The sequence below is a fragment of the Solanum lycopersicum genome, chromosome 2 (assembly GCF_036512215.1).
Source record: "Solanum lycopersicum chromosome 2, SLM_r2.1".
Lineage (NCBI taxonomy): Eukaryota > Viridiplantae > Streptophyta > Magnoliopsida > Solanales > Solanaceae > Solanum > Solanum lycopersicum.
The window spans coordinates 47,737,999-47,761,067 of record NC_090801.1 but is presented as its reverse complement, the minus strand read 5'-3'; the positions used below and the strand labels follow the sequence as shown (position 1 = coordinate 47,761,067).

General features: G+C 34.2%; 1 protein-coding gene across 2 annotated transcripts; it reads right to left on the bottom strand.

Moving 5' to 3' along the window:
* Positions 1-1,662: 1,662 nt before the first annotated feature.
* On the bottom strand, positions 1,663-13,445 carry LOC101258508 (uncharacterized). 2 transcript variants are annotated; one of them, XM_019212169.3, is made up of 12 exons: positions 7,490-13,444; positions 7,298-7,410; positions 7,116-7,226; positions 6,957-7,017; positions 6,304-6,402; positions 5,770-5,864; positions 5,577-5,630; positions 4,783-4,920; positions 3,194-3,512; positions 2,988-3,057; positions 2,397-2,468; positions 1,663-2,064 (listed from the first exon to the last, which is right to left on the bottom strand). In XM_019212169.3, the coding sequence occupies exons 1-5, from the start codon at positions 8,523-8,525 to the stop codon at positions 6,383-6,385; spliced, it is 1,341 nt and encodes a 446-aa protein (XP_019067714.2). In that variant the 5' UTR covers positions 8,526-13,444; the 3' UTR covers positions 1,663-2,064; positions 2,397-2,468; positions 2,988-3,057; positions 3,194-3,512; positions 4,783-4,920; positions 5,577-5,630; positions 5,770-5,864; positions 6,304-6,382. The 2 variants fall into 2 exon arrangements, with proteins under 2 accessions (XP_019067714.2, XP_069149439.1); XM_069293338.1 differs by having other exon boundaries at positions 5,770-6,402; positions 7,141-7,226; positions 7,490-13,445.
* Positions 13,446-23,069: the final 9,624 nt, after the last annotated feature.

Genomic DNA, 23,069 nt, shown 5'->3' with positions numbered 1-23,069 from the left:
ATGAAATCAGAAAGTGTTCATGCCTGAAACGAGCAAAATTGCGAGAATCATAGATGGTAAAGTCTTGTTGTTTAACTTATATTGTCTAGGTGTACATTCAAGTTCGACAATTCAAAGATATTGCATCTAGCGATTGATCAAATGCATTCGATATAAGTTCATTACAGATTGTTCAAAGGGAAACCCACTTATCCCGATGCAAGTAGTCTTTGTTTATAATAACACACGAGTCCGTGTATATCTATCTTTCATGTTATAACCATTTTTCGTTTATGTGGGGAAATTTTTGAATTCATTGTATAATGTGTGAATAAATAATGATACATAGAATAAAGATCGGGTGTTGCAAGTATGAATTAAGTTATTTCATTCATGAATTTTCATGAAAGATAAATGCAACCTTATCGTACTTTTAGGCTGCCTTTTCACATGTCATGCATGAATCATTGTGTTCGCCTATAGACTATAAATATCTCAACTTTTCTCAGACATAGACATAAGTTTTGAAACAAGTTTATAAGAAGAAAAACACTACATAGTAAGGAAAAAAAAGATTTTGCTTTTTCAAAAACTTCAAGTGTGATTACAAGTCATTGAGTGGTTCACCCGACAACAACTTTGAGGTACCACTATTTATTTGTCGTGAATCATTTTATTTTGAGAGGAAATATTCCATAACCTCAGGTACTTGAGGGGAATAATTTTCTTAAGGAAACTCAGTGGATTTAAATAAATTGTTCTCAAAATTTATTTAACTTCATATTGTATATTTCATCATTTGTATGAAATTTGTTGAAGTTATTTTGATGGAAAAACAAATTTTGCACGACAAATATTTAACAATACTAACCAGAAGCCATAATCGGATAAGGTCCAAGGGTACAAATAAGGTGATACATGTGTAATTTGAGTGAAGATCAATGCAGGGTAGATGCTTGATTGGAATTCGATTTCAACATCAGAACTGGAAAAGTTCTGGACAGAAAATATGTCGAATTGAAGTTGGGCAGCGACTAAATTATCATGCTACTACAAAGAAAGTGATTGACATGACTTCAGAAATAGCAAGAAATTGCTTCACGAAGCTGCAGGTGCATTGCATGAACGGATTTTAGTTGTTGCATCACAAGTCGCTTCTGAAATGCTTTGGATTGAAGATGTGGCGTAAATAAGAGAACTTGGGCAATTTGATATAGTTGATTAAGCAGGGGTGATGATTGATGTTGGAGCTCAAATTATTTCTCCAAGAGCCTCTCCAATTAAGCTTCATGATGATCGTAAGTTGAATATGATTAACTCTCATGCTTTACCAATTGTTTCAATCTCTTGAGTTATTTCAACAAATAATTTGATCACTACTAGCCAGAAAAAAGGTGTTACAAGTGAGAGTCGATGGGCTGATCGGGTGGATCAAAGAAGAGGACAAACATGCCATACCTCATAGAAAATTGAGCCGCGAAGTACCAATATTTGTTCCTAAGGGTAGTGGCATTTCCGCTGATTCATCTCCATTACATATAAGGTGACAACTGATTTTAACAGGTACTAATGTTCAAAAGTTCTAGACGACGAAGAGCTTTTTGATGCATTGGTGAATTCTGATGTTAAGAAGTTGACTTCTCTTACATCTATTAACACAAACAAGCAACTACAAGATGTTGGTATGTAATAGTTCTCTATTGACAAATAGATTTGCTAACCTACAAGACGAGGAGTCCTTTGAGGAAGATGAGGGAAGATGATATGTTGAATTATTGTTTTGCAAATGCATCTACGAATGCATATAATTTCTCCTAAAAAAAATAGTTGGTTTGCTAAATGACTAAGGAGTTTGTTTATAGGTATACACTGATGAATCTGGCAAAGCAGAATAATACGACATTGTCAAAAATATACAGTTTTATCTCATTTGAAGTTCCCACATCTGCACGCAATAGACGAGTATTTTTCCCTCAGTTATGCGTATTACATTGATTCAGGCATGGCAAAATTAGGAGACAGGGCATTTCCATTTACAAGGACTTGTTTCAGAAAATTAACTCTCACAGACTTGAATTGATAGTGCTGCAGTAAAAATAACAAATTAGTGAGGTGTGAAGCAGATTATTATAAATCACACAAGCAAAGCAAATGATTGACATGACTTCAGAACTAGCAAGAAATTGCTTTATGTTCCTGTTTAGGGAAGACTCTCTACTTCCAATTAGGTACAACCAAGAAAAGAAGAGATTAACGCCCTATTGATGGTAACCTGTTAATTTACCATTGACACCAAATTACAACTGCAAGAGGCTCAAGTACACCCTTCCCTGACGTATTATAATGTGTATAGAAAGTAAAATGACATTTGGAATAGAATTGCATCTGAAATACCACAGATATTATAACGATTTTACCTTTCCTTCCCATTCAAAATCAATAAATTTGCAAATGGGCTCCAATAGTGTGACCTGATCTCCTTGTTTAATCTGTCAACAAGAGTAGTTCGTTAAGTAATGATGTGAAAATCTAGTTCGTGTGTCATTTTCACTTATTTTCCTTTTTGATTCTTTTTGTGCTTGCAGTATCAACCTAAAAGACGCTTCATTTATGTTTTTTCATCTTCTTATTCCTTCTTAATAGGAATATGGTAGGCTATACGTCACTATGAAAATCTGAAGTACGATAAATATTCAAAGATATGACATTTATTCTCTCTTTATCTTTAGTGTTTGGTTACGTATTAAAGAAGTGAGGTGTTTCCCCTTCATCTTACTTATCATCCAGGAAGTGACAGAAGGGAGGAAAGATCCTTCACTTATTCTTAGGCATGTAGTGCTGCAGCAGTTTAGCAGCAAACTAACGTGTCAATATCTGAAATTTATTTGTTGATTTTCTTATCTCAGTTTCTTCAAGATACTCTACTTTGACCATTTTTTTTCTAGGAATTAAGATCTTAATGGATAAATGTACCAACAAACATTAAAACAGCATAAGGTAGTGCTTACTGCTTCCTTCTGTATGCCGAACATTGTAAGTACAAAACTTTTCTCATCAGAGTCACAGAGCATATAGTATCTGTAGAATAAGAGTACACATTTAGAAATAAGTATGTAAGCATAAAGTAGGGCTGCACAGACAAGTAACTTCACTTCTAAAGGAAATTCTGAAAATGATCAACTCGTGTGGGTTCCTCCAAGATGAAGTAACTTACAATGGACCAATATACCCATACTCAACTAAGCACCGTACTACTGCTACAACCTCAATCTGTTCGTTAAGGCCTTCAGTTAAGAGATCCATGGTTGCTCTCTTGTATGAAGGATTCACTGCGAGGAAACACATTACCTCAACTAATAGAAAAATTGCTGAATCATATACCTCATTGTTTACAGTTAAGAATGTAAAGCCTTGCAATCAATATTAGCAAGTGACTGGATCCGGTCAGGCAAGCTTGTTTCAGTACTCTTTCCTTTACTCTTTCCCTTACTCTTTCCCTTACTCTTCCCCTTATTCTTGTCATTACGCTTACCCTGAAAAGAAGGATCACATAATTCAAATGCATCCTTCACAATCTGATTCCTAATTTCTTAACAGCTTCAAAAGAAGAAAGCATTTAACAACTGAGAATCTTAAGGCATTATTTCTTAAAAACTATATCATAACTTTCCTATTTCTCGAAAAAAATCAAGAAATGAATGAAGAAGAAACAATTAAAATGTCAGCCGAGGCACCTTTCAGTTAATACAGGGCTATGCTCCTGCTCAGTTTCATTATTTTGAACAACTATTTGAAGGACACAAGATATGGTCAGTACCTCATCTCCTTTTCTATTAGACACATCTTGTTCTTTTAGATACGCCTTATGCTTAATGCATGAGTAAATTTGCAACTATTTGTAGTGGTAAGTCTGTACACTCTAATCCTTCCAAGATCCCACTTCGTGGGATTTCACTTAGCATGTTGTTGTTCTGTTGTAGTAAGTGAAAAGAATTCTGAAAAAAATCCATCAAGTAGGAGAAAATTTACAAAGCTTTCTGAGGTAGTCATAGTAGAGTTACCAAGTTGATCTCATGATCTATTTTAGCCCAATGATACAAATTGTATTACTAGGTTAGATACCCAACTTGGATATTTATGTCCAAACAGCTCTTCATTCCACATAATCTTAGCTGCATTGCAGTTTCCTAGCCTCTACTTATTTGGCAATTTTACGAGAATCACTCAATCAACTGAACCTCAAACCTACACATCAAAACAATTATAGAAATCATGGAAAAGCATGACTATCTTTTGGTGTTTTTCTGTTCATGCCATAAAACCAAATTTCATGTTATATCTTCCCCCTAGCTATCATTAATACTTGTTAGCTAAAGTTAAACACAGCAGAACTTTGTAGATAATGAATGGTTCTCAAAGGCCATCTTAAAGGACCACCTCATCGTACATTCTTATTATAGCAGGAACAGATATCTTTCTTTGGTAATTCTGCTGATAAAATTAGTGTTTAAATAGGTTGGAGTTCCATACTAGTGACAGGTATGTGTGAATACATCAAAGCACTCCACTGTGCCATGTTGGAGAGGTCACATGTACAATTACAGGGAGTGTGACTCCTCGAATACCTCTTGTAAGTAGTTATCAGAGGCCTAACTTTGTATATTTGCTGGAAACAAAGCACCTTTCATCATACTCACTTCACTTATGATTCTAATGTCATCAACCAAGACATTCTTAATGCAATGGATTATAATATCACCTGCGGATGCTTTACATAAAATAACCACAATCGAATAATCTTACCTTAAGTAATCTTTCTAATTTTTCAAGAAGCTCGAGCGTCAGTTTCACTTGATGTGAGGCATCACTCGCAGGATTCTTTAGTGCAGCATCTGAAAATCCAATTAGGGAGCCCTTGTAGTTCTCCACAAATCTATTCACCTGAGAAAACAAATATTATGGCATTGAATTTTAGAAGGGGGTAGGTGAAGTCTATGTTTAAGATATCATCATATGTGCAAACATAAAATTTGAAGATGAATAAAAGTGAGTTTTCTTTACGAAGCATAAAACCTTTCAAGCTTGCTGAAGCCAATTCTTTTAAATCAGACTTCTTTTCTAATTTGAAGTTGGACTTCCCTATACACACTTGATCTTCTATATAGATTATTTTGTACTGAACTCAATTCAACATGTCTATGATCTCTTCAGATCTTGTAATAGTCATTTAACTGATCTTTCAACCTGTATCCTCATGTTTGGTTCAAGTACGACCTGTGTATGTCATATTTTATAAAAGAATGCTTCTATTTCTAATCATGACTTTTCCTTTAGTTTACCAACTTTCATTCCTTTGAATCTTTATATATCAACATAGATCCTAATGATTCTCAAAAACACTAAGAGTGCCAAGCTTATTTAGAGGCCTTATCTGCAACCTGTTGATCATTTAGTTTTTCTAACTATTGTTCTTTAAGAACACCATCATAAAAATACTAGGTGATAATTAGCAACAATTGAGAACATTGTGCTTTGAAATATCCTATATATGATACAACAGTTCATAAGTGAAATTCTTGTTGTTTTCAACAACTTACCCTGCTATAGTCGTAATCAAAATATGGGTTTGACTTCATTGCATCAATTTTTTTCTGAAATTGGGTAGAAAATCAGATGAAACTTCCAAGTATCTAAAAGAACAAGGCTTGCAGGGAGCTAATACTGTAAACATATATTTCATGTTAAAATAACGGGAAATAAATATACAGAGACAAGATTGTAAGAACTTACAGCTTCTTCGAGTGCCTCTAATGCCAGTAGAAGAGTATTGTAATACCATCCTCCATTCAAAATAAAGGAAGTGAAATATGCGCATCCTAAGATGTCTATCAACCAAATGAAGCTCATTGAAGGAATTGGATTTTTATCAAAATATTTATTATAGCTAAAACTGTGTGCAGATACTAGCTAAAGATCCAAGAATAACATACACTTTATAGTAAAGCAGGACATTTGCATGTTTTCACAAGTATATACTTAAGAAAATTCCAGGTACTGCGCTTATGCTACTTCATGGTTCCATGAACCAAAGTATGTAATTTCTGCACCTTAATCTGTCTTCAATGTAATTGTATGCTACTTCTTAACTATAGCTATACAAAATGTGAATGGTGAAAAAAATCATTGACAAACACCAAGTAAACATTTAGTGAATTGGCGAAGCTGAGAGTGCTAAAGCAGGGAATGTTTATGACACAATATCAGAGAATCTCAGAGGTGAGTGATTAAAGCCTTTTTTAAATAGATTCTGTTCAGAAGTCTTACATAAACAAGCTCCATCCATGCTATCTAGAACGAGTGTCTTTTGGGCATACTTGATGCATTTGTCAATGTGCCAGGCAGTCTAGGCTGAATTTGAAGAAACTATGAAATAGATATACAATCAGATGAACAGATAGCAGCAGCCACTAAGAAAAAAGTGTGTGTACATATATATATATAGTGAAGTCACTTAAGTTCTGAATTTTCTCCATGAGTTATTATTAGAGTTAATATGTCAGAGGTGATTCAACTTTGATAATTTATATAGTAAAGTCACTAAAGTTTATTTTACACTTAACTTAAATATTTTTATCAATAAAATCACTTAACCAAATTTATTATCAAAAAAAAATATTGATATGATAAAATAAATTATTTTTTATGCCATGTAAATATAGAAATTTATTGAGAAATTTTTACAACAAACTTAATTAGTGAAAGAATAAAATATTACTGTAGATATTTAAAAAGATCAAATTTCAAAATTTAATTTTGCAACACAACTTTGAAAACTCGTTAAAAAAATTGCTTTGTTTAGTTAAATGAATATTTTAAATTGAAAATGGTAGAAATCATAATCCAATTAAGCAAATAAAATGCTTGAGATTCTCCTTGGAACAAAGTAAATTAACGTTAAAAAAAACAGAAGAATTCACCTTGTGCAAACTTCAGTTCAAGATATGCAATTCGACGTAAAATTATGCTATTTTCTGCAGCCTAAATCAAATAAAGGAGGAAGAATCCATTCAATGAAGGGAGCGTTTGAAGTTTAAAGAACAGAATAGTTAAGTACTAAAGAAGCAGCGAAATATGACCATATGAAGGACAAACTTATAGCACTTTTTAGCTCTTTGGTATTCCCCTTTCTTGGAAAAGCAACAGCCCAGGCAATCCCAAGCTTCCAGCAAAAGCGGATTCAATTGAGTCTGGTAGATAAAATTAACAGTAAGAAATAAACCAAACACAAATTCAAATATGTAATTCTTCTTTCAGTTACCGCGTTCACTAGATGATACTCTGCTTCCTCCTTGTAAACATCAGGAATTGCATTAAATATCCTTCCTTTTATATACTCGAACATTGCACGTTCATGACTTAATTCCTTCTTCTCTGCACGAATTCATACCACTTAAACTCACTCCATAAATTAAATTGAATGCATTTTTTTCTTCTTCTGGATAATCTATACCTGCAGGAACTGATTCAAGGACTTTGATGCACAAACCAATTTGAAGCTTGATGTCAGAGATTTTTTGTTCTGTAGTTGACGGGAAATGGTGGTCGCAAAACTCGTCGAGGCATTCCACCAGTTTAGACATAATTGAAATCCAATCCTCGTTGGATTTTTTTAGATGAGTAGAAACTTCTTTAATGCTGGAATTTAGATCAGTGGAGACTTCTTCTTTCTCCCTAGAAACCTCTTCAGTTGGAGTGCTCATCTTCAATGGTGGATTGGATTCTTTTAGATGAGTAGAAACTTCTTCAATGGCGGATTTTAGATCTTTCAGATGAGCAGAAACTTCTTCAGTGGTGGATTTTAGATCTTTTTGATGAATAAAAACTTCTTGAATGGCCGATTTTAGATCATTTTGATGAGTAGAAACTTCTTCAATGGCCGATTTTAGATCCTCTATATGAGTAGAAACTTCTTCAGCAGTGGATTTTAGATCTTTTTGATCAGTAGAAAATTGTTCAATGGTGGATTTAAGATCTTTTAGACGAGTAGAAACTTCTTCAATGGCGGATTTTAGATCAGAGGAGGCTTCTCCTTTCTCCCTAGAAACTTCTTCAATGGTGGATTTTGGATGAGTGCAGACTCCTTCTTTCTCCCTAGAAACCTCTTCAGTTGGAGTTGTCATCTTCAATGGTGAATTTAATTCTTTTAGATGAGCAGAAACTTGTTCAATGGCCGATTTCAGATCTTTTAGATGAGCAGAAACGTCTTCAGCGCTGGACTTTAGATCTTTTTGATCAGTAGAAACTTGTTCAATGGTGGATTTTAGATCTTTCTGATGAGTAGAAACTTCTTCAATGACGGATATTAGATCCTCCATATGAGTAGAAACTTCTCCAGCGGTGGATTTTAGATCTTTTTGATCAGTAGAAACTGCTTCAATGGTGGATTTTAGATCTTGTAGACGAGTAGAAACATCTTCAATGGTAGATTTTAGATCAGTAGAGACTTCTTCTTTCTCCCTAGAAACCGCTACAATTGGAATTGTCATCTTCAATGGTGGATTTTGGAAAGCTCAACTGCAAAGTTTGTTAATGGCGGTTTACAACTTTTGGGCGGGAAATTCGGTTTATAAGTATTCTGATGGATCACACTTTCTGCATCTTACTATTTCAAAAAAATTACCCTGATACCCCCAATACTTTTTGTTATTCTCTTTTTTCACCCGCAATGTATTTGTTTATTTGAAGAAATTCTCCTGCCCCACTTTTGTTACTTTTATTAACAATACTACACTCACCCGTCACACTATAGTCATGCAAGTACCATATCATATTGATGTAAGCATTATATTATTAAATTTTTTTGTTCTTTTTTGTTTAATTCACTTTTTTCCTTGAGTACTTTTTAAAATTTACTACACAATCAATTAATTTATTACAAAATTGCATTTTCTTAAATTGAAATTCAAAATGTTGAGCTATTTTTATTAATTTTAAATCATTTTAACAAGTGGGCCCCACTTTTTAAATAGCTTCTCTTCTATGCAAATTAATTTATAACTAAAAAAAATATCTTCTAAAATCAAAGATTAAAATGTTGAACCCATATTTTTTTATTAATTTAAATATTTTTAAGAAGTGAATCCCACTGCTTAAATTCCTCCTCTTCTACGCCTCTTCCTTTCTACTTCGTTCATTTTCACAATTGCTGGTCCTCGTTGAAAAAAATCCCATCCTTCAACCTTTAATGATTGTATGTTTTTCCTTACAATTAACCATTTTTGAAACAAAAATAACATATTAATTTTTTTCCTTAGAACTCTCTCCACCCCACCCCACTCCAAAAGTAGCCTTTTTTCACAAAATGGATCACTCAAACAACAAAGTTTATATTGAAATTAAAGTATTAAATACAATGCTAGTGTTGGATTTTGTGGATTACTAAAAGGCTGATGAAATGGAAGTAGGGTATAGAGGTGGGCGATAAAGATGAAGAAAGTGACTAATATGGGTGAAGAAATGTATAAGAATGCTTCAATGGAGAGAAAAGTATTTGGGGAAGACAACAAAATTATAAAGAGAGAAAAAAATTATTTTCTTTTTTAAAATGGGGCCCGCAGTTTATTTTTTACTTCCTAATTAGAATTTCATTTTTTTTTAAAAAACTTAATTTATAAAAAAAGTATTTAAAATATTATTTATATACTAGCCAATAAAAGAATGACGGTACAATTTTATAATTCAGTTTTTTCATTTTTAACTTTTCACTCGCTTTTAAGAGAGTGGATCACCCCTTAGGAGTAGTTAATTCACTTGAAAGTTATTAAGAGGGGTATTTAAACGTTCGTATAGTTTAGATGCTAAAGTTAGTTTTGCTGCCAAAACTTTTATATATTAGTTATTATATCATAAATATAAATATTATGGGATGCTAAATATATATATATATATATATATATATATATATATATATATATATACACACACTTTAATTCTTATGTTATGACATTATAATTGATTAGGTTTGTTAATTTAATTAAAGTAGAAGACAAAACAATGTGTATGAAACTCTTTCAATCCAGTGATTCTTTGAACTTTGAAATCAAAAATAAAAATTATGTGTAATGATTCAATGTGCCTCATTATTGAAATTCTTCTAATTCAGTGACTCTTTCAATTTTGAAACCAAAAATAAAATTTATGTCAATGTGTCTCGTTATTGAATTTTGATACGTGAAAAGATAATTAATTATATCATTACAAATACCAGTAAATTATAACTACAATTTGCTTGTCCCTAGATCATTGTTGTTTTTCCTTTTTCATCTACGGTTCTAAAATCTTCTTCCTAAATAATGATATGAAATATCATAAAAAAACTAGCTAAGGAGAAGAACAAATGATATCAGTCTGAAGTTAGCTTTCTCATAGTAGAATACTTGTATAGAAGCATAAGAGATGAAATAATAAAAAGAGAAGTTTTCTTACAGTAGAATAGTTGAACTTAAAAGTATAGAAGAGATGACCTATTCCTTCGTATCTTTTGTTTATTAGCTTATATTTAAGTTTTCTTTTCCATTTGGAGTCAACGTATGAATGTCCAAATTAATTTTGGTATACAGTTCACAGTTTTATGTAATTCTTGTATCATTTTGCATTATTGTGGGAATACATTTTTATTTGTCAGTGTGTTATTATTCTTGTACGTGTTACTTAATCGATAATACTTCTATTAATACAAGATGAATTTGATAATAAATGAATAATTTATACCATATGCTCAAATATCCATATTGCCAATTTCTAAATTCAAATTAATACAAATTAGATGCAATATGAATTTATTGGATCTAGTTGAACCTATTTATATCGTCAAATGGTTTTCCTTTGCTTGTCGCATCGATAGGTTTCTTGGAACAAACTCCTCAGTCATTTTACCATCCCAACTATGTTGATTTTCATGTAACTTCTTTTTGGTTTTGTCGCTTCCACTTCGTTGTTGCCTAGGTGATATATCCCCTCCCTATCCACTATATCAAGACATGTGTCCAGCATGTTGTCTTCCTCATCTTCATTAAGGGAATTTTCACCCAAATCAATTGTATTTGACACTAAAGCCATTGACTCATTCTTCTTTGCAAGCACACATTTAGACACAAATACAGAAGCTTCTGGACTTAATTTGCTATTCAAAGCAGGTGGTGAGTCCTTATTTTCTTCGAATCAAATCGTTGTTCTGTTAACCGTACTTGCTTTCCAATAGTCTTCAACAACTTTTCAAAGCTATTAGAACATAACAGGTCTCTTGAGGTAGTATTAATATCTTGCCTCTTCTTATTGTCATGAAAATTCTCGTTAGGACCATTTTCACTATATGGAGAATTATTTTGACTCGGGCAAGGATCCAACTATTAGTTGATATTTGTGTGCAACTAGTGTCCAAATTTTAGTTGGATTATCATTTTCAACTTGCAATACATGTTGCCCAGAATTTTCAGAATGTTCGACATGAGATATATCCATTAGTTTTTGTGTGAATCCATTAATTTTTTCCCTGAACCAACTCGCGGCGCATCAACCTCGGCTCTTGGTGTCCCCCCTTGCGATTTTAGTTGCATTAGACATCAAATTTAGCTCAACATCATTTGATTGTAATAACAGATAGTATTAAATAAATAGTATAAAATAATATTAGTATTTACTGTGTACTAATCCTAGTCCTATTAGGATTAGTACTCCTTAATCCTAGTCCTATTAGGATTAGTACTCCTTCCTATATCTCCTATATATATCTCTCATGTATTCCCTTATTAGGTTAACACTTTAATACAATCAATATTCCTTCAGATTGCACCTCACTAGTAGCAGCCTGTAAGTTATTGCGATCACCTTTGTTTACGGTAATTATTTGAACACCAATATTTACTTGTATTAACATCTATTAAGTCTATAGGATTTTGCCCAAAAGTGGAAGTAACCAATTGTCGATCTAAAGAAGTAACTTTATTTTGATCAACAACTACAGTCTTTCTTTATTCATTTGGTATTTCTCTCGCATCACCTTGATACTTTTCAAGGTCGATAGTACCCTTTAAAGCAACTTCAATGGTATCATTAATTCGTTTTAATTTTGGTTTCTTGTCGACATCAAACGGCAACTATCTTTATCATGACCTTGGTGCTTACAATAATTGCAATACAGAGGTCGATTATCATATATAATCTCTTGAAAAACCTCGATCAACTTACCATATTTTCTACCACAAATACAACCTTATACTATTTGGAAGCTTTTCCATTAGACAAGTATAACCTCGACCCTAGCCGTGCTACATCTTGACTAGATTTGAGTAGATTAACAATTGGTTTCCCAATTGCTAATGCTATAGACAATAGAGATTTATTTGCAAGAAAATCTGAGGATAAGTTCGGTAAAGAAATTAAAACCACAGCTAACATTGTTTCCTTCTTAGGGTTATATCCAATGGACCATGGAAAAACCCTACATTGGTGCTCCTCTCAATTATAGAGAAGATAGTTAACTGAACGAGATAAACTAGTACATAATCTTCATGTTGATCAAACCTCAACAAAATTTGTCTTGGAGCAAGTAAGCCAATTAAAAAATTATCTTTGGTACCAAGATGTTTCGGTAAAACTGACAGTAATACCTTCAAATTTGGCGCACCATGGGATAATTTAAACACCACTGCTTGACGTAATCGCTCTTCGATCATAAAGTCTTGTCTTTCTTCTATTGAAAATATGATATAGGTTCTCCGTGAATTATTTCGATTGATTTTAAGATTATCTTTGAGTTAATTAGGGCAGATTGTTTAGGATCTATAGTATTGGAATTGAAAAGAATGGCGTATATGGTGGTTTGGGGTGGTGGGGCTGGCTGGACAGCCTCGAAAGGAGGCCGTCCAATGGTTGTAGCAGCCATGATAGCTGCGCAGCTGCTGCCTATGCAGGAGCTACCAGAAACCCTAGGTCGGCAGTTAAGTTTCTATGTGAACTATGAAGTTGCAAACATAGATTTGAAAATGAATAAAAGTCAGGTTGTTTTTAGAGGCTATTGGATCTTCCTTCACTAAGCATGAAATTTCAAGCTTGCTAAAGCAAATTCTTTTACATCACGTTGTTTTTTTAATCTGAAGTTGTACTTCTACAAAGATTATTTCGTACCAAACACAATTCAACACGTCACTAATCTCTGCATTTCTGGTTTATTCCTGACTAGCACTTCATAAGATCAGTCAAAGAAAGAAAGCCTTTTAACTTACCTTAATCAAATACTTAAGGGCAAAGGACAAAAATCACATACTTCTAAGGTAAAATTATTATTTGTCCTTTATAAGTTTATAATTACAAACATCCCTCAAACCGATACAATAATATAAGCGCTGATACATTAATCTAATGCGCGAGATACATTAATCATTAAGTAAGATATATTACGTTTTATACATGATACTCTAATCTGATGTACATACATTAATTTGATGTGCGAGATACATTAATTTGATACATAAGATACATTAATTTGATGAGTAAGATACATTAATCTGATGTGCTGATACATTAATCTGATTTGTGAAAATGCAAGATTCGGGGATTTGTAAAACTAATAGGGGATAATGGTAATAAGAGAACTTAAATGTGTCATTTTTCAATGTTTAATAGTCAAATTATAAACCTACCCTTCCACGTTGATGCCTCCGAGTGATTCTTATATGATCAAATACGTAACCAAAATAACCATATGAATTCATATTGTTATACTTCTATTTCATATCCAAAAAGTCAACGCTAAGAATGCAAGGTTAAAATAGTAAATTGACAACAAAACTAGTTTATCCTTAGTTTGAGTAGTTTATGCGCAAGAAATCATCAAAAACTAATCACTAATGGTAACACCTCACTATTTGAAGGAAATAGAATTTGAAAGAAATTATTTTTTGGAAATACGCAAATTTGAAAAGTTTGACAAGGTAAGCCAATTAAGTATGAGTTTTGGGTTAACTTCAAACTAACATAACTCCTGGTACATGACGATTTAGGTGGTCTAGGAGATACTGAATGAAAGGTTTTAGAATTATCTTTCCAACGCCACTGAGTTTGTTAGTTTTCGAGTTCGTATGAGGGAGATATGCTCGTTTGAAGTTGGAATGTCCGAATAAAGAAAGTCAATCGGATTTTAGAGGGGTATTTTGTTTTTCTTCATAATCCAATTAATATGTTCCGGTTTTAGGAATTTATTTGGGGTCTAAACTGAGTTAGTTCAGTTTAAGCAATTAAGAATTATGCTCGGGCTTTGAGAGAAGAGAAAAGAGGAGAGAAGTTTAGACGTTCTTGGAGATTTCTTGTGGAATCGAAGTCATTTTGCCAAGGGTTGAACCATAAAGAGATATGTGAGACTTTCATAGCGTTGGGTTCGTTTACCTACGGGCTAATCATGTTTAGTTTAGCAAAATTCGTTCTAGAAAGTTGAAAGTTGATGATTTTGAATTGTATTCTTGAATATTTGCTTTCTTTCTTGAGTTAAAATGGGATTGTTGAGTTCTTAAGGAAATCGTGTCGATTAAAGAGCCGTTTATGAATCGATTCTTGTGTACATTTAGTAGGTATCTAAATTTAAAGAGAATTTGAGAAAAAAAATTGAATATAGGTGAATTGGGGCTAGAAAACGAAAAAGGAAAAAGTCTGGCAAATCTGGGTCATAAACTCAAATTCAAGGAAAGTCAAGAGTCAAATCTAGAAAGTTTTTAGACTCCTTTCAAAAATTCTTTTGCAAATGCTTTAAAGTTGTTTTAAGACTTGAGTTTTGAGTTAAGCAAGAGTAACAAATGAAGTTCATTTCTTCCAAAAGAGTATATGAGAACTAAGTATTTTAAAAAAAAGTAAATATTTTTACATTTAAACAAGATTTCCAAGAGAGCCTTTGATCTAGGTTTTGAGTAATTATCTCAAACCATAAAAATCATTTTTGTTTTTAAACATACGAGTTGAGTATTTTGGGAGTAGTATTAAACATCGATGTCAGGATGAGTTCATAACAACTCAATGTCTCCATAAACCATGCAGTCAATGTGGCTAGAGAGGTCATACTTTTAGATGATTCCTTAATGACTTTTCACATAGGCTAGTTGATCCATATAATTAAGGCATTTTATATCCCGGCAAGTTATAAGATAGTTCTGGCAATGTGGGCGAGACGTTGTATCATGACATAACTCATAATGATGGTTGTCGGTTAAAGAAATTTCTGCAGAGTTATATTACTTTATTATATATGTATATTGAGTTGTGTCATACTGTTTTAAATGCTTTATATTAAATTGCATCTTTACTGTTGCTATTTCTACATTGAGTTAGTTTTCCATGAGTTGAGTAAAGTTGAGGTAAGTGTTTCTTTTAGATTTTAGTTCAAGCTTATGTCATGTTTAGTTTTCCCCTTGCATGCTCTTACATTCAATGTACTGATGTCATTTGGCTTGTGTCGTTTTATGATGCAAATACGGTAACCAGGATCAACATCAAGCGCCTGTAATCCACTTGAGCACTTAGAGTCAGTTGGTGAGTCTTCTTGCTTTCTGAAGGATCCCTATTTACATTGCTTTATTATTTTTAGTTGTTAGGATGATCGGGAGTCTTGTCTCGACATCCCAAATAGTTTAGAGGCTTCATAGACAACTAGTTAGTTCATTTGTCTTTACATTTTCATTCTATTATGTTGAGATTTAACTTTTCCTTATTGGCCAGTTGAATGTTTCCTTTACAACATTCTAGTTTATTACATCGATTTATCTTTGTTGAGTAAAATCTTCCGCTAAGAGTTAAGCCAGACCAAGGATCCACTTGGGGCCAACAATGCTTCTCGAGTGTAGCCCCCCCCCCAAGGTGTAGGCTCGGAACGTGACACTTATCAACCCCTAAACGAATAAATTACCATTTTCTAGTCCTTATATTAAAAGTTAAAAAAAACCTTAATTTAAAGATAAAACATGAGTATCCCTCAGATTATGACCAAAACATATTACATTACCAGTTGCTTTCTTTTATGAATTAATGTAATCTATTGATGAAAGCGTCCAGCGTAACAAAATATATATATTTTTTTAAAAAGTAGTATATTCATGAGACAAGAAACCTAGAGAATACGTAGATCTCTAAGACAAACATATGGTGGCACATAGTTATGGGATAGAGATATTGCTGCTGGAAACCCGATCATCAACTATCGTAGAGCTTCCACCTCAATATCCTCTCGATACTAAGTATAAATCCCACAGAATAATCATAAATCACAATTTATTTCGTCATCGAAGAAAAGACACAATTAAGCAACCAATCCAAACTAAAGTTAATTTAGAATAGCTCCTTAAATCCCACAGAATAATCATAAATCACAATTTATTTCGTCATCCATGAAAAGACACAATTAAGCAACCAATCCAAACTAAAGTTTATTTAGAATAAATCCTTAATCTTAATTATACTTAGGTGAGAAAACCTTTCAACCTTATAAATTCTTTGTGAGAAAACCCCTTTCACAATCATGTTTTGAGCAATATGTGAGAAATTCTTTCACAAAACTATTATATCGAGGCTTTACTCTCAAAGAAACCTTAAATCACTTAATCAATTTCATAAAGAAACATGCATATCTTAATAAATTCATCTTTCATAATTCATAAGCTTCATCATATGATCATAGTATAGAAATCATGGATCATGCATTTGTTGGGTTATGGGCCTTTTTCCCTTCCTATGTGGATAAATAAAAACCCAATTTGGACCAACCCATTTTTGCCTATAGGCCCATTCTTATGAGGCAAATATAAGCCTATTTAGGTCTTATTTTCATATACACAGAGAGTTTTTTCAGCAGCCAAAAAGAGAGAAAGAGAGCAGTTTTCGCAGTCAAAATTCAGCCCTAACAACCAACTTCAAATTGCGATTCCCGCTTCGTTTCTTATCCGATTGAGCTGATTTTTGGAAAACATATTATGTTCATCTCAATATTTGATTAGGAACTAAAAGAGTTGGATTTGGTGGCCTGCAACTTCAGTTTTGCTGTCGTGAACAGTAGCTGCAAAATTGGTGATTTTGCTCCTTTAATTCTCTAGATTTGGTGCAATCTTATTTTGTTGTTGCTCGTTGTTTGGCACTTGTTTTGTGGCCAATTTTGGAGAAAAATATTGTAACTCTTGGTTATTATAGTGGAGCTTTTGGTCCCGTGGTTTTTTACTCTTCATATCGAAGGGTTTTCTACGTAAATTTTGGTGTCTTGTGTGATTGGTTTATTATTGCCTTGTTATATTTGTTTGGTTGAATTACTTACTGCCTTACTATCATATTGCTTGTGGTTGTTTGTATTCTCTTGGTTCAAATCGAGAAGGGAAAGTATAGACTTCGGTATTCTTCCGCTGTTATCCTGTCAGACATTCTTTGTTAGTGTCTTATCTTTCCCAACAAAGTGGTATCAGAGCATTGGTTATTGTTGATTGTCGTTTTGAATGATGGAGGCAAATATGAGTAAAATGGTGTGTTTAAATGGTAATAACTGTCATATTTGGAAAGGCAAGATGAAAGATCTTCTATTTGTCAAGAAGATGCATTTACATGTGTTTGCTTCTAATAAGCCTCAGTCTTTGAATGATGAAGAATGAGAATTTGAGCATCTGCAGGTTTGTGGCTATATTAGACAATGGGTTGAAGATAATGTTAGAAATCATATTGTGAATGAGACATATGCCAAAAGTTTGTGGGACAAGCTCGAGACACTTTATGCTTCGAAGACTGGCAACAACAAGTTATTCCTATTGAAACAATTAATGAATATCAGGTATAAAGAGGGCACTCCTATTTCTGATCAAATTAATGATTTTCAAGGTGTTCTTGACCAGCTGTCGGGAATGGGTGTAAAGTTTGATGATGAGATACAAGGACTTTGGCTTCTTCATACTCTACCAGACTCTTGGGAAACTCTTCGAGTTTCTTTGACTAATTCTGCTCCCAGTGGTGTTGTAACCATGGAATATACTAAGAGTGGTGTCTTGAATGAAGAAATGAGAAGAAGATCTCAAGCCTCATCTTCTTCAGCTTCACACTCCGATGTTTTGGTTACTGAAGATAGGGGGAGAAACAAGTCGAGATATCAGAATGATAGAGGTAAAAGTAGAAGCAAGTCAAAGTCTAAATACAAGAATATTACATGTGATTATTGCCACAAGAATGGGCATATCATGAAATATTGTTACAAGCACAAGAGAGATATGAAACAACAAAAGAGAGAAGGCGATAATGAAAATCGTGTTGTTGTTGTTGCTAATGATGATCTTCTTGTTTCTTGTGATGCAAATGCCATTAATCTTGTTCGTGATGAGTCTAGGTGGTTTGTGGATTCTGGTGCTACTTCTCATGTCACGCCAAAGAAGGAATTATTTTCTTCTTATACTCCAGGTAATTTTGAAACGTTGAAAATGGGCAATAATCATGAAGTTGAAGTTATTGGCATTGGGACAGTTTGTTTGGAAAGTAACAATAGTTCCAAACTAGTTCTCAATAATGTCAATCATGCTCCAGATGTTCGCTTGAATTTGATTTCTGTGGGATATCTTGATGATGAGGGTTATGTTAATACACTTGGTGTTGGCCAGTGGAAGCTTACTAGAGGTTTGATGGTTATGGCCCGTGGTGACAAGTTGTCTAACTTGTATGTATTTCAGGGCTTCATGTCCAGAGACTCAGTAAATTTGGTGGAGAATGATACTTCATCAAATTTATGGCATAGAAGGCTGAGTCATATGAGCGAGAAGGGGATTGATAGTTTGGCTAAGAAAAATTTGCTTTCTGGAGTGAAACAAGCAAAGTTGAAGAAATATGTTCATTGCTTAGCCGGTAAACAGAAAAGAGTTTCTTTTCAGAGTCATCCGCCTTCAAGAAAGCTTGATTTGCTGGAGTTGGTACACTCTGATTTGTATGGTCCTTTTAAGGTAAGATCTCATGGTGGTGCACTTTACTTTGTGACTTTTATTGATGATCATTCTCGCAAACTCTGGGTATTTCCTTTGAAGTCCAAGGATCAAGTACTTGTTGTGTTAAAGAGTTTTCAGGCCTTGGTTGAAAGACAAACAGGGAAGACATTGAAATGCATCTGCTCAGATAATGGTGGTGAGTATATTGGGCCTTTTGATAGATATTGCAGAGAGCAGGGTATTAGGCATCAGAAAACTCCTCCAAAGACTCCTCAATTAAATGGTTTAGCAGAGAGGATGAACAAAACTCTAGTTGAGAGGGTTAGATGTATGCTTTCAGATGCTAAGCTGTCAGATTCCTTTTGGGCAGAAGCACTTAATACTGCTGCTTATGTTATCAATTTATCTCCTGCTGTTGCTTTAGATGGTGATGTGCCTGACAGAGTTAGGACTGGTAAGAATGTTTCTTATGATCATCTTAGAGTCTTTGGGTGTAAAGCCTTTGTACATGTTCCTAAGGATGAAAGGTCAAAGTTGGATGTTAAAACTAGGCCGTGTATCTTCATTGGTTATGGTCAAGATGAATTTGGCTATCATTTCTATGATCCTGTTGAGAAGAAACTTGTTAGAAGCCGTGATATTGTGTTCTTTGAAGACCAAACAATTGAAGATTTTGACAAAGCTGACAAGGCTGATTTTCAGAGTAGTGAGAGCTTAGTTGATGTTGATCCAGTTCCTTTTACTATTGCACCGGAAGAAAATCTTCATAATGATGAAAATCAAGTTGATAATGAAGATGGTGATCATGTTCAGAATGACCGGCATGATGTTGTTGATGCTCCAGTGCAAGATGATGTGGTTGTCCAACAACCAATTATAGATGCTCCAGAGAGTTCTCTCAGATGATCTAGTAGAGAGAGAATTCCTTCATCTCGTTATTCTCCCAATGAGTATGTACTCTTGACTGACGGGGGGAAACTTGAGAGTCTTGATGAGGCCATGGAAAGTGAAGAAAAAGAAAGGTGGTTTGATGCTATGGAAGATGAGATTAAATCCTTGCATGATAATCATACCTTTGATTTGGTTAAGTTACCTAAAGACAGAAAAGCTTTGAAAAACAGGTGTGTTTTTCGGGTGAAACATGAAGATGGTAATTCAGTTCCACGGTACAAAGCTAGATTAGTTGTCAAGGGATTTAATTAGAAAAGGGGAGTTGATTTTGATGAGATATTCTCTCCAGTTGTGAAGATGTCATCCATTCGTGTGGTTCTAGGCTTGGCTGCAAGTCTAGATTTAGAGGTTGAGCAAATGGATGTTAAAACTGCTTTCCTCCATGGTGACTTAGATGAAGAAATTTATATGGAGCAACCGGAAAGTTTTGAAGTCAAGGGTAAAGAGAATTATGTTTGAAAATTGAAGAAGAGCTTGTATGGTTTGAAATAAGCTCCCAGACAGTGGTACAAGAAGTTTGGTTCTTTTGTGAGTCAGTAGGGCTTCAAGAAGACTTCTTCAGACCATTGTGTTTTTGTGCAAAAGTTCTCTGATGGTGACTTTATTATTGTGTTGCTTCATGTTGATGACATGCTTGTTGTTGGTCATAATACTTGCAGGATTCAGAAGTTGAAGCAAGAGTTGAGTAAGTCTTTTGCTATGAAAGACTTAGGACCAGCAAGGCAGATTTTTGGCATGCAGATTGTCCATGATAGAAAGGCCAAGAAATTGGTATTATCACAAGAGAAGTACATTCATAAAGTACTTCGCAGATTCAGCATGGACAAAGCTAAGGTTGTCAGTACACCTATAGTTATGCACTTCAAATTGAGCACGAAACAGTGTCCTTCTAATGATGATGAGAAGGAAGATATGAAGAAAGTTCCTTATGCTTCAGCTGTTGGTAGTTTGATGTATGCGATGGTTTGTACAAGACCGGATATTGCTCACACTGTTGGAGTTGTTAGCCGTTTTCTTTCTAATCCGGGAAGAGAACATTGGAATGTTGTGAAGTGGGTTATGAGATATCTTTGTGGCACTTCTAGTCTAAGTTTGTGTTTTGGTACAGGGAAGCCTATTCTTTGTGGTTATACTGATTCAGACATGGCTGGTGATGTTGATACTCGCAAGTCCACTTCAGGGTACTTGGTTACTTTTGCAGGGGGAGTTGTGTCTTGGCAATCTAGGTTGCAAAAATGTGTTGCTCTATCTACTACAGAAGCTGAGCTTATTGCTGTCGTTGAAGCTTGTAAAGAATTGCTTTGGATGAAGAGATTCTTGGGGGAACTTGGTTGTGCTCAAGAGAGGTATGTGCTTTATTGTGACAGTCAAAGTGCTATACATCTTGACAAGAATTCTACGTTCCATGGTCGGTCTAAACACATTGATGTGAGATACCATTGAATTCGAGATATGTTGGATTCTAAGTTGCTTGAGCTTGAAAAGATTCATACAAATGACAATGGTTCCGATATGATGACTAAAGCTTTGCCAAGAGGGAAGTTTGAAGTTTGTTGCATGGTCGCCGGGATGGCGGTCTCCTCCACATAGTCGTGAGGGGGAGAATTGTTGGGTTATGGGCCTTTTTTTCCTTCCTATGTGGATAAATAAAAGCCCAATTTGGACCAACCCATTTTTTCCCATAGGACCATTCTTATGAGGCAAATATAAGCCTATTTAGGTCTTATTTTCATATACACAGAGAGTTTTTTCAGCAGCCAAAAAGAGAGAAAGAGAGCAGTTTTCGCAGTCAAAATTCAGCCCTAACAACCAACTTCAAATTGCGATTCCCACTTCGTTTCTTGTCCGATTGAGCTGATTATTGGACAGAATATTATCTTCATCTCAATATTTGATTAGGAGCTGACAGAGTTGGATTTGGTGGCCTGAAGCTTCAGTTTTGCTGTCGTGAACAGTAGCTGCGAAATTGGTGAATTTGCTACTTTAATTCTCTAGATTTGGTGTCATCTTATGTTGTTGTTGCTCGTTGTTTGACACTTGTTTTGTGGACAATTTTGGAGAACAATATTGTAACTCTTGGTGATTATAGTGGAGCTTTTGGTCCCGTGGTTTTTTACTCTTCACATTGAAGGGTTTTCTACGAAAATCTTGGTGTCTTGTGTGATTGGTTTATTATTGCCTTGTTATATTTGTTTGGTTGAATTACTTGCTTCCTTACTATCATATTGCTTGTGGTTGTTTGTCTTCTCTTGGTTCAAATCGAGAAGGGAAAGTATAGACTTGGGTATTCTTCCGCTGTTATCCTGTCAGGCATTCTTCGTTAGTGCCTTGTCTTTCCCAATAGCATTGGTTCATGTAAGTTTAACTTAAAACACATAGTTACTCCAATTCATGCATAATATAATAGAAACAATCAATTAGTTCATAATTGAAAATAATCCATTAGATTGAATAAAATCCTAAATTTGATTGGAGGAACTAACTTGTAAAATTGGAAAATTTAGGAACCCTATGGAAGAAAGGACTCCATAGATGAACATCATCATACCTTAGCAATCAATGGTGAATTAGAGCTCTTCAAGCCAAATCCCACCTTTCTCCTTCCTTGGCTCTTGATGGAAATTTGGGGGACGATCTTGGAGGGGATTCATGAATTTTAGAAAAGTGATTTAAACTAGGTAGTTTTTAGGTTTAGAAGACTTATATATGGCCTAGGATTAGGATCAAAACAACCTAGTTTAGGCATTGAATAATTAGGAAAAAGACTAAAAAAATTCTTAAAATTAACTGTCGACCCACATCTACGATTGTACGGACCAAACTGATCAACCATCTATAGGTTCAGAGACTATTAATCATACCAATATTTTGACGGAATTCATGTACGGTTCGTAAGTCTCCTACGGTCTGTACATGCCAACTGTGGAAACGAACTCTAGGCTTTAAAATTTCAATAAGTCTGGGGTCACGTGCGAGACCTATCTATGACTCGTAATGAAATGTTGGACCGACCTGGTGAGTCGTAAAAAGGATACTAGGATTTGTTTTGAAAAAAACTTATTTTTTACCACTTTCTACGGTTGCTACATACGACTAGTAGAAGCTTCTAGGTCCTTAGATGAGAACCGTAGACACAACCTGCAATCCAAAATTTTTATT

Coding starts and splice junctions, on each gene's coding strand:
- LOC101258508 (XM_019212169.3), bottom strand. CDS start 8,525: ATGACAATTCCAATTGTAGCGGTTTCTAGGGAGAAAGAAGAAGTCTCT. Junction 7,411..7,489: donor CCTTGAATCAGTTCCTGCAG/GTATAGATTATC, acceptor GAATTCGTGCAG/AGAAGAAGGAATTAAGTCAT. Junction 6,403..6,956: donor TGAACTGAAGTTTGCACAAG/GTGAATTCTTCT, acceptor TCTATTTCATAG/TTTCTTCAAATTCAGCCTAG.